This window comes from Notolepis coatsorum (genome assembly GCF_963971535.1).
Source record: "Notolepis coatsorum genome assembly, chromosome: 2".
Taxonomy (NCBI): Eukaryota; Metazoa; Chordata; class Actinopteri; order Aulopiformes; family Paralepididae; genus Notolepis; species Notolepis coatsorum.
Window position 1 is genome coordinate 62,209,583 of NC_140166.1, and position 12,382 is coordinate 62,221,964.

At 42.7% G+C, this 12,382-nt stretch overlaps 1 protein-coding gene across 1 annotated transcript in view; it reads left to right on the top strand.

The window, feature by feature from the left end:
• The first annotated feature begins 432 nt into the window (after positions 1–432).
• mfap1 (microfibril associated protein 1) overlaps positions 433–12,382 on the top strand; it is a 42,130-nt gene continuing 30,180 nt past the window's right edge. Inside the window, exons 1-2 of the mRNA XM_084309120.1 lie at positions 433–627; positions 11,886–12,102. Coding sequence (XP_084165246.1) covers positions 546–627; positions 11,886–12,102 — 299 coding nt within the window. The 5' untranslated portion in view covers positions 433–545. The remainder of the gene's footprint in view (positions 628–11,885; positions 12,103–12,382) is intronic.

The window sequence follows — 12,382 nt, forward strand, 5'->3', positions numbered from 1 at the left end:
AAATGAAAATGGGGGACCCTGACGAAAGTCTTTCTCTGGTCTGCATCCCCTTAACAATTGTATGTATTGAGCTGTACTGTATTGTACCCATTCTGCAATCTGTTAAATGAAGTTTTCAATCAATCAATCAATCAATCAATAAATCAATCAATCAAAACTTTAACCACTCCTACTACCTACAAATGAAAGGGACTTTTCTTTTTTAGCAACACAGCTCAATCTCAAGCATAACATTGTATTAAAAAAATGGGAGGGGAAAATATATACAAAACTAGATGTGTACGTTACAAATATTAAATAATATCATATTATATTCATTAAATTATTTAAATCTTATATTTGTTTTATTCGGACGAAAGAGGGGAACACAAGACAAGAGGACATTTTCCATTTCCGGTCCGGTCCCTCGCCAACGCTACTACTTCCGGTTAAACGTGAGAGCGTCGAGTCAAAACAAAACATCAGTAGACGGTTTTACTTTTTCATTGTTGGAACGTTGTCGATATTTTTGATCGGTGATTAATCTGTTATTCATCTCTGACAACATGGCGGGACGGGAGGCCCTCAATATGAAGCTGCCGCCCATCCAGTCCACCGCTGGAGCGGTTCCCATCAGAAATGAGAAAGGTAACGTTAGCTAAGTGGTTAGCATCATGCTAACATGGTTGGAACTTGAATTCACGTTGAACCAACATAAACATACATTTCTACCACCACGCACAGTTCTAATGTGATATTATTATTTAGGACAACGGTGTGTGTGTTTGATTGATTGAAAAAGTGTATTAACAGATTGCAGAATGGGTACAGTACAGTACAGCTCAATACACACAATTGTTATTAACACTTTGGTTGCCTAAGGTTAAATTAATGATATACCATAGATTGCCAGCGCTATTTGTCTATGGAGAAAGTCCCCTTCTTTGCAGGGCTATAACTTTTTAAATTCTATTGCTACATTGCCATTATTAGGGCCCATTCAAAGTCCTATATGTATTGTTCATTGTGTAGCAACGTTAAACTTTTTCATTCACATATTCATAGTAAAGTATGGTCTAATGTATAAGTATGTTTTCATCTCTTTCTGCAGCTTTCTCCAGAACGTGATATATAGCCCCAAATGCATTATATTGATGATGAAATACAGTTTGATGGCAATCAGCGCGATATAAAAAATTCCAACTAGACGTACTTCTAGAAGTTACTACACGTCATCTGATGTTGACCGGATGGGCGAGGGGGCGTTTATAATTCCGTGGGCAGCGTTATACCAATCATCTAATGTGGGTCAAATGTTGATAATATCAGTTATTATCGAAGACGGTAACGTTACACGCTGAAACTCACCCCAGTCTCCGCGCGCCGTTGGGCGATCATCGTCGAGTAGAAATTTTATCATTATGGGATATATTATTACCCGGTCCATCTCCAGCTTGTATAATGGTATATACGTCCAAATCATGTTGTTTATCGAGTTATTGGCAATCGATCGCTATGTAGAGTGACGAGCTAGAGTCACGGGACATGTACCGAGTGGCCGGAAGCAATACGGACGTCTAGCAAAACCTCTAGTGCGCTTCCTGTTAAGCGCTTGCGCCGATCGGCCACCAGATGGCGCTCCTGAACCGCCAGAGAGCTCAGTGGGTCCTGCTGGTGCATCTCAGGCCAGCGGAGGGACATTATGAATCCGATCGCAGATTTTTGAAATATTGATATAAAGACGACGTACAGCGTCCCCCGGCAACTTTAGCATGGCCAGCAAAGACGTCTAAAGACGGCTCCCGGCACCCAAAGTGTTAAGGGGATGCACTGTACATTGGAATACTGACAAAGCCATACTTTGTCATTTACTGTACAACTCATGGGTTAGGACATTTGTAGGGGCCAGTTTCGAATTGCAGTCTCCCGTAGGTGTTCTTTGAGAGAGTTTTTGAAAGTAGGTAGTGATTCACATTCCTTTACGGCTGTGGGTAGGGCGTTCCACATTGATGTGGCATAATTGCGAAACGTGTTTAGTCCCTTGTTTGAGCCGAATCTGGGTTTCACATGATTTGTGGAGCTCCCTCTGGTGTTGTGATCGTGGTATTCACTGACCTTTGGGAAGTATTTTGACATGTACATGGGTACCTTGGTCGCGTAGTGTATCTTGTAGACCAGGCCCATTGCAAGTTGCTGTACTCTGTCGTCTACTTTAAGCCATCCTAGATTGTCAAAGTGGGCAGGGGTGAGGTGGGTTCTAGGAGTCAGGTCAAGCAGTAGTCTGACTAGCTTGTTTTGAGATGTTTGTAATTTGTTTTTTAGTGCCTTTGAGGTGCTTTGGTACCATGAGGTGCAAGCATAGTCGTAGTACCCTTGAATGAGTGCTCCTGCCAGAGTCTGTGTGTGAGAGAGAGTTGAAAACTAGCTTGGATGAGTATTTCAAATCAAAATATTAATCCAGATATTGGCTAACGTTGATATTCTGGTTGAGTCCTTACTCAGGATAAGGTGTTTATATTGTACCATACTGGTCTATATACTATACTGTACAATACTGTACCATACTGGTCTATATACTATACTGTACCATACTGTACCAGTGGCGGACTGGGACACAAATTCAGCCCGGGACATTCAGACGCACCAGCCCACACCAGCGTTTCCGTTAGCCGGTAATTACCGGTATTTGACTGGCAAAATCTGTTGAAGTCCGACAAATTTAATCTCTCCGGTCATAGTGTCCGGTGAAAATAGTTCCCTCTGGGCACAGTTTGATTATTTGAATTGTATTTGGATGGGCTGGAGTTGGGTGGCCTATGCGATGAACGAAACAATCATTGCGTTTGTTGTCGTTGCATCGCCAAGCAGCCGGTCTGGTAATGACGACGCTGTGTCAGTGAGAGCTTGCTGCTGGATTTGCGGAAGGCATGCAGCTGCAGACCCACAGAACCCACCAGCTTTGCTGGCACAGTGCGGTCCCCAGACCTGGAAAGCTGCTCTGCGGGTCTGCAGCTGGATGCTTCTTGCAAACTAACTGCGGCCGGCTCGCGCTGATATTGTTGGACCGGCTGCTTGGTGGAGCAACGATGAAACGAATGTAATGAATCGTTCGTCGCATGGGCTATTTAATTTTGGCCTGTTTTGGTACGGTTCGGGTGGTCAAGTTGTGCTTGGAGGGAGTTGTTTTCACCGGACATTATGACCAGCACCAAGTCGTTGGGAGGTGGAGATATACTGTACATCACGCAAACCCACGATAATGTTGCCGTCTCTCTGCCAAATTTCTCAGTTCTTCGCTTGATATAATTAATACAAATGTCCAATATAACGGAATTTGTTAGCTCATAAAAATGTGATTATAACAGACTGCTGTTTAGTGTCGGACCGACTGCCCACATACACGGTCTATTTTATTTCAAGTCAGCAGCAGCACGGAGTATCGAGGGACTTATTTTATTTGGAATATATTAATGACTGTATACGCAAAAGTAGTCTAGTTTTAAGTAATAATATTATAAATCTACATGACATTCTTTATATAGCCTACCTATCAATTGTTTTAAAGCTCAATAAACTATGACCGGAATTAATCTCATTTGTCCGGTAGATTGAAATCTTGCAGGTCACGGAGACCGGCAACAATTTTTTCTAACGGAAACCCTGGCCCACACACCGGCCCACGCACCGGCCCACGCACCGGCCCCGAAACCGGCCCACACAACGGGCGTTATGAAACACTTGTCCAGTATTAAACAACCCAAGGCTGTGGCTAAGGAGTCAACATCAGGGAGACCAAATCTACACACCGCCCCTAGATGTGCACTCATGCACAGTGCACACACACAGACACACCAGGGCTGTACGCTAAGCTTTTTCACTAGGGGCACACTTGCCCCTAAATGAGAAATTTAGGGGCAAAGAATATTTTTTAGGGGCAAATTTTTAAATAACTATTTTACCATTATAGTAGGGCTGGGCGATATGGCCTCTAAATGATATTGCGATATTTTTTGGCCATATCACGATACACAATATATATCGCAATATTTTGACATTTCCTAAAGCACTTAAAATGCTTGATTTAACCCTTTGATGCATACAGTCACGCCAATATGATGATTATAATAAGTCCCTGCAACATATGTTTGCATTATTAAACCATGAAGATGCTTTAAAAAATAATTTAATGAAAATGTACTAAGAGTAGTCTACTGACACACTAATAAAAAAAATTATTTACATCTAAGACTATTTATATAAAAACTCTTGGGTGCCCTTTTTTTGCACAGTACTGTGTTTTCTATCCACTTTAGCCAAACACACACACACACACACATATATATATATATATATATACTACTGTGAGAAAATAATAATTACACACAAAGGGATAATGGCTTATAGCAGACTTAATGATTTTAGAATATTTCAGATAATGAAATTAAATGTTTATCATCAACTATCCAGTTAGTATTTATACTGTCTGTAACGTTTGGCTACTTTAAATCATTGAATGTAGAGAGAGAGCGAGAGAGAGAGAGAGGGGGCGAGAACGCACAAGAGAGCCAGCCCCCCCCCCCCCCCCCCCCCCCCCCAGGGTTTTGTTCTAGGTTCGCGTTTTGATCGTCTAAGCTGCCGTAGGTGATGACGTCACACTCGAATGTAAACAGGAAGAGTCAAACACGGAGATGGAAAGTGGATGATATACAGAAACGAATAACTAATAAATATGAAGTTATGTTTAAACTTCTGTTGTCAAGCGTTGTCACTTGTCAATATAACCCACCCCCTTTCCTCACTTTTCCACCGTCCCTGCTTCACTCGGGACCACCAGCTAACGTTAGCCTAAGGCCTAACAAAAATAATAGTTGGTTTCAGGTTGGTTGTCAGTTTGGCCATGGGTAGGTAGGGAATTTATTTTATTTTATTTTTTTATTTTATTCTTTCCCACGGCGACTATGGATAGGGAATTTCTTTATTTAATTAAAATGTTCACAACAACATGGATGCATGTACTCTGCCAGCATGTTTAATATCCATAATACTAAATGTTTGACTAAGATTTCTATGAAACTTTATTCTATAAAAAAAATAAAATAAAAATCGGATTTTTTTTTTTTTTTTTTTTTATAGAATAAAGTTTCATAGAAATCTTAGTCAAACATTTAGTATTATGGATATTAAACATGCTGGCAGAGTACATGCATCCATGTTGTTGTGAACATTTTAATTAAATAAAGAAATTCCCTATCCATAGTCGCCGTGGGAAAGAAGAGTACAAACAAAGAAACGAAAGCAAAGAAACAAAAACAAAGAAACAAAAACAAAAGGAACATGAGACCATGGGGGGAACAGGGGAGACGGCATGAAAGCACAAAAAAGACTGGAGACAGACATCAATCAGGTTGGAGGGGGGGGGGGGGGGTTTAGGAGTGGGGGGGGGTTGAAGGCAAGGGAGAACAGGTGGGTTTTGAGGCGAGCTTTGAAGGTGGAGAGTGTAGGGGAGTCTCTGATGGACTGGGGGAGGGAGTTCCAGAGTCGGGGTGCAGTACGAGAGAAGGCCCGATCTCCGAAGTTTTTAAGCTTGGATGTCGGGACAGTGAGGGAGGCAGTGGAGGAGGAGCGGAGGGAACGGGTGGGGCGGTAGGGAAGAAGGAGATCAGTCAGGTAGGGGTGGGCCAGGCTTTGAAGGTGAGGAGTAGTGTTTTAAAGTTTATGCTGTGTTTGATCGGGAGCCAGTGGAGGGAGTGGAGGACAGGAGTGATGTGTTAGTGAGGAGGCGGGCGGCTGAATTTTGGACCATTTGCAGTTTATGGAGGGAGCGGGAGGTGATACCAGTGAGGAGGGAGTTGCAGTAGTCCAGGCGTGAGGAGATGAAGGAGTGAATGAGGTTATTCAGCAGCGGGGGGGAGAGGCAGTGACTGATTTTTGCGATTTTGCGGAGGTGAAAGTAGGATATTTTTACGATGGAGCGGACGTGGGGGTCAAAAGAGAGGGTGGGGTCAAGGAGGACACCAAGGTTTCGGACTAAGGGGGAGGGGGTGATGGTGGAGTCGTTGATGGTGAGTGTGATGGGTCCAGATCTGGTGAGGGTGGTTTTGGTGCCAATGATGAGAAGTTCAGTCTTGTCACTTTAATTAGAGCAGTTAATAGTTTGATGGTAATCATGATGGACAGATTCATCCAATCACCTGTCAAGTATTTTTGAAAGTCCCTGCCCTTTTCCAAACAGTTTCCAATGGAGCTTTTCTAGATGGTTGTGTCGGTCTTCAGGTTAGTAATGCTCCCATCACATGTTTTAAATCTATTACAAGATGAATATTAAACGGAAGCTTAACTTTAAAGCAACCCAAGAGACATTTCATGCAAGTATCATTTAATACAAGCCACATTTTACATTAAACCTCTGTTGGGCTGCTGTTTAAAAAAAATATATATATATAATCGCATCGCAAATCGCAATATCTGTCAGAAAAATCGCAATTAGATTATTTCCCATAATCGTGCAGCCCTAGTTTACACCGTGGTCCATCCCACGCGCTGCTTCATGACGAGCGATGAGACGAACACCGGCGGCACCATCTTGCTTCCAACTTGACTTAACGTGCAGTTAAGATTTTACTGTGACATCCTCGGGCACGACGCAAAACACAAGTTGATTTCTTGAACTGATTTTAATGAAGAAGCATCCAAAACTTCATCCAAACCGTAAAATCTGTAGGAGTACAAATGCATACAAAAGATACCATTACTATCACAACTAGTCCATTACCAATGGTTGGAACGTCATTATACATATACCACAATTGGTATCTCCATCAATCAATACCTTATTGGCTGCGTGCCAGTACATGAGAACATCGATGCTTTATATTATATTATATTAATATATAATTTTTTTTTAAAACTCATAAAATATATTGGGTCGCACCTAAATCGGCAGGGTCGGTCGGCAACCTGAAACCAACCATTATTTTTGTTAGGCCTAAAGCTCCGCCGTCCCTGCTTCACTCGGGACCACCAGCTAACGTTAGCCCATTGCTCGTGTCAATTAAATTGCATGTTATTAAATGTCCGCGCTGGTCTGTCTAATGAAATTACAACCGCAACATTATGTCGCCTGTACAGCCCTGGTTGTAGGCTAATGTTAGTGTAGTGAAATGCGAATGAAGGGGTGAAATCACTATTCGCAAGCTTGCGAGTAGATATAATTTTTCATTCGCACCGGCCAAATTAGGGGGCAATTTGCGACGATCTCGTCGAAGCGTACAGGCCTGCACACACATACATATACCGTTACTTCCCGTCATTGGCATATGTTTTTTTTTTACTAACATCTTAGTGCCTCATTAGCCTAGGGATTAAGGATACATGAAGTATTAACTACACCATAATAATATTGAGGTTTTGATCCATAGAAAGTAGGGATGTCCGATATTATCGGCCTACCGATATTATCGGCCGATATCGGCATTAAAATGTGATATCGAAAAATATCGGTATCGGTTTTAAAGAAATAATATTTTATTTACATTTCTATAACCTTTATTTACCCAGGCAAGCAAGTAAGAACCAATTCTGATTTTATTTATTGTCAAAAGTATGCATAATGTTGTGTTAATTCCACAACAAGAGATATGTAATGTTAATTACCTGAAATTATTCCATTTCTTGGGGCGGGAAACCCTGCATATATCGGTATCGGTTGATATCGGTATCGGAAATTAAGAGTTGGACAATATCGGTATATCGGTATCGGTAAAAAAGCCAATATCGAGCATCCCTAATAGAAAGGTCTGTGCTACACAATTTCAGTTAGATTGGATTTATTGTCCTTTAATTTGGCACTCATGACATTAGTTGCTTGCCGTTTAATCAACATTGAAAGACCCCCCACTTCCTCCCAGACACCCATTCCAAGAGCCTGTTTTCTCTCTCTCTCTCTCTCTCTCTCTCTCTCTCTCTCTCTCTCTCTCTCTCTCTCTCTCTCTCTCTCTCTCTCTCTCTCTCTCTATGTATGTGTCTCTCTGTGTGTGTGTCTCTCTCTCTCTGTCTCTCCCTCTCTCTCTGTGTCTCTCTCTCTGTCTCTCTCTCTGTGTGTCTGTCTGTCTGTCTGTCTGTCTGTCTGGACTGGGCTCTCTCTCTCCCCTCAGGGTCAGCTGTGCTGGACTGGGCGCTCTCTCTCCCCTCAGGGTCAGCTGTGCTGGATTGGGCGGCGGGCGCTCTCTCTTTCCTCAGAGTCAACTGCATAAGAAGAACATCAGCAATCAATAATAATGGCTTGAATTCATACAGCGTTTTTCAGCCTTTTGAAAACACCCAAAGTAGTAGTAGTAGTAGTAGTAGTAGTAGTAGTAGTAGTAGTAGTAGTAGTAGTAGTTTATTCAGTCATCATCTCACACAATACAATATACCCCATCATTTAACAATATTTGATTTTACAGTGACTGAAAAGGTACAGACTGAAGCATAATGCTTATATGCCTGTCCTATATTCTTAACAAAAATTAAAAAAATTGGCGGCTACGTGGCGTAGTGGGCAAGGCGCTCGCCACAAATACTGGAGACGCTGGGCTCGCCTGTTCGAGCCCAGCGCTCCACATTGCTTTCAGTTTAGCTGGTCGTTCATACTAATACACATTGGCCGTATTAGGGGGTGGGAAACTGATGGGTGGGGATTGGGCGTTGTGGACAGCGACTCCTACAGGTCGGTTGGTGTGCCTGCGCAGTAGAATCAGGAAGTGTCGGGGGCAGCGTGAGCCTCCCACGCGTTACTCCTCGCCACTGAGAGATCGAGCTGCGCAGGTGAAAAGATGCGACTGCTGTTACCTCAAGTACCGGAGGGGACTTGTGCTATGTATGACTTAGTCCACATTGCAGCCGGCTTGTGGGAGGCAAGAAACAGCGTTCGTGACAGGGGAGGGTTGAATTGGATGATACGAAATTGGGATGGGAGAAAATGTAGAAAATGGGAGAAAAAGTGGATAAAAAAAAACAAAAATTAAAAAAATTAAGACTCCAAAACACTATTCTAAAAGAAAATAGCAAAAGAAAACAGTATTATTCACCCCTGTAGTTTTCAAAAATAGCTTTACAAATTTTTCTTAAAAACCAAAAGCGAATTACTCATTCTTAACTGTATATCAGCATTGTTCCACAAAGCGCTTCACAGAAACCATCAAGCATTCACACAGTCATACACTACTGGTGGTTGTGAGCAGCATCAGCAAACACAGCTGCCCTGTGGCAGACTGACGGAATCATGTCTGCTAATCAGCGCCAACCACCATCAACAACCTTCATAAATACATTCAACATTAATGGAATAGGCTAACTACCAACTTAGCTGTAGCAGTTAGCTGTTATATGCAATCACATATGTTTAACTACGGGGTAGTAGTTGACCTAGTTGTTAGCTTAAGCTAGTTAGCTGTGGTTATTTACAAACATGTAGATGAGACTAATCATATACAGATCGAGAACATGGCTAACAGTTGGGAATTCTAAGGTACATCTTATTTAAGCATGTAAAATGGCAACTAATCAATTCAATCAATTAGATTACCAATATTATATCAACATGAAAATTTGGAAGGGAACATAATAGTATTTTATTTTAGTATTTACTATTATAATATTAGTAGCCGATTAATTTGCAGCCCGTCCTAGGTTCTGATTGGCTCTCTAAGTTAGCACTTTAGCCTCTGATGCTGTGGTGGGCACTAGTCCTAACATTGCTAACTAAACTTTTAGTCAGAGAAAAAACGTCACGAGTCACAACTATTTACGTCCACATGCTGTAAGGAATCAGGAATACGGAAAGCACATTGTCTTGTAATAGAATGACTGAAATCACTGCAAGAGCTAGTATAGGCTAGCTAGCCCTCATGAACCGGCAGACACCAACAGTAGAATATACTGCATGCACCTGTCATGTTACTGTTGGTTCCTTCCACTTGAACTTCATCATCATTAGCAGCAGCAGCGGGTAAACATGTCTGTAATTTTAGAACATTGTTCTGCGTCTTTTACTAGCAATTTTAGTTTTTTAATTCTAGCTTTTTCAGCTCCACCCTTTCTTTTTTTGCATTCTCCATTTCTGCGCTTCTAGGCCTACTCGCGGTTGGGAGGAAACGTGAATCTCATTCACTGATGTCTCATGTCTCATTCAAGACTGGCTAACAAAAGCATGTCTTTCACTTAACACCAAGAAAACAGTGTGTATGATGTTCACAAAGTCACCAGTAGAGGTCACTCACTCTAATGTGTTTCTGGGAGAGGCGGAGCTGGACATTGTACATTAATTCAAGTATCTTGGGGTCACATTGGACTCTACATTGACCTTCAAAAAGTCATGTGAAGAAAGTGACAAACAGTCAAGTTTAACATCGAAAACTTCAGGCAGATCAGGCCCTGCCTGCCAGTTAATGCTGCAAGGATGTTTCTGCATTCAATGATTTTATCACACATCGAGTAGGCCTACTGTTTTATCAACTGGTCTCTTTTATATGTCACTACTCTTACACCAATATAATTACTCTACAAAAAAGCCATAAAAGTATTTGATAGGAAACCAATTTCATTTCATCACTGTAATGTTTTAGAAAAACATAACATGCTAAGTTTCGAGAATTTCCAAGTTTTCAAATATACTTGCTTCATGTACAAGGTTCTGCATGGACTTGCCCCTCCCCCATTGAATGAGTTCATCCAACAGAAAGCAGACACTGGCATTACCACCAGGGCTATCAGTAGAGGGGACTGTAAGGTGCCTTTTTGGTATACTACCATTGCAAAAACTGTGTTCTCTGTTAAAAGTGGTAACTACTGGAATAGCCTGCCAGTTGTGATTAGAGAGTGCCCTACATACTCCATGTTCAAGACCCATCTTAAACTGCATCTTAAGGCAAACCAGAACTGTGATCATTTTTAATCTGATTTAGTTTATGCAACTTGTTTATTGTTTTATTGCCGGCCCACACACTGGCCCACACACCGGCCCACATAATGGCCCACACACCGGCCCACATATGGCCCACACACTGGCCCACACACTACACCGGCCCACACACTACACCGGCCCACACACCGGCCCACACACTGGCCCACACACCGGCCCACACACTGGCCCACATACTGGCCCACACACCGGCCCACACACCGGCCCACATACTGGCCCACACACCGGCCCACACACTGGCCCACATTAGTGGCCCACACACCGACTCACACACTGGCCCACACACCGGCCCACAGACTGGCCCACATACTGGCCCACACACCGGCCCACATACTGGCCCACACACCGACCCACACACTGGCCCACACACTGGCCCACATTAGTGGCCCACACACCGACTCACACACTGGCCCACACACCGGCCCACACACTGGCCCACATTAGTGGCCCACACACCGACTCACACTGGCCCACACACTGGCCCACACACTGGCCCATACATCGGCCCACATTAGTGGCCCACACACTGGCCCGGCCCATCGGGATTCGTCCCGAACGTCCCGATGGCCAGTCCGCCACTGTACTGTACTGTACCATACTGGTTTATATACTGTACTGTACCATACTGTACTGTACTATACTGGTCTATATACTATAGTGTACTATTTTGTACTGTACTATACTGTTCAGTTGTATACTATATTGTACAATACTGTTCTTAGTACTGTACTGTAGTACTTATACTATAATATTTCTACTACCTGTACCTCCCCTCCCCCATGCTGCCTATGATGCCTGAATTTCCCCCAAGGGGATCAATAAAGGAATATCTTATCTTATACTATTCTGTACTATACTGGTATTACTCTACTGTACCATACTGGCCTCTACTCTTATATACAATACTGTTCTGTACTATACTACATTGAACTCTACTGTTTCTCAGGCGAGATCTCCATGGAGAAGGTGAAGGTGAAGAGGTATGTGTCGGGGAAGAGGCCGGACTACGCTCCCATGGAATCCTCAGACGAGGAAGAGGAGGACTTCCAGTTTGTGAAGAAGGGGAAGGACGCAGAGCCGGACCAGGAGCAGGAGGAAGAGGAGGTGTCAGACCCTCGTCTCAAGAGACTCCTAAACCGTGTGTCTGAAGATGCAGAGGAGAGGTTCGTTTTCTTATTAACTAACCTTACTAGTCGTTGCGTTTCTTTTTCAAATGTAGAGTAAAGACCCTAACCCTATCAAAATAGCAGTCAAAGTGTATATTTTCAGCACTGTTTGTTTACCAATGATTTTAAGTGTTATTAGTTAAATATGAGCATATAAAAAAAAAAACTCTGCGCATTGCATTGGAAAGCGGAGGATTTAGACTGGAAATAAAGGAAGCTGGGCAAGGCATACGTGTGTGTAGTCTTTTGAGAAAAGAGACCCAGGGCTTTCGATGGG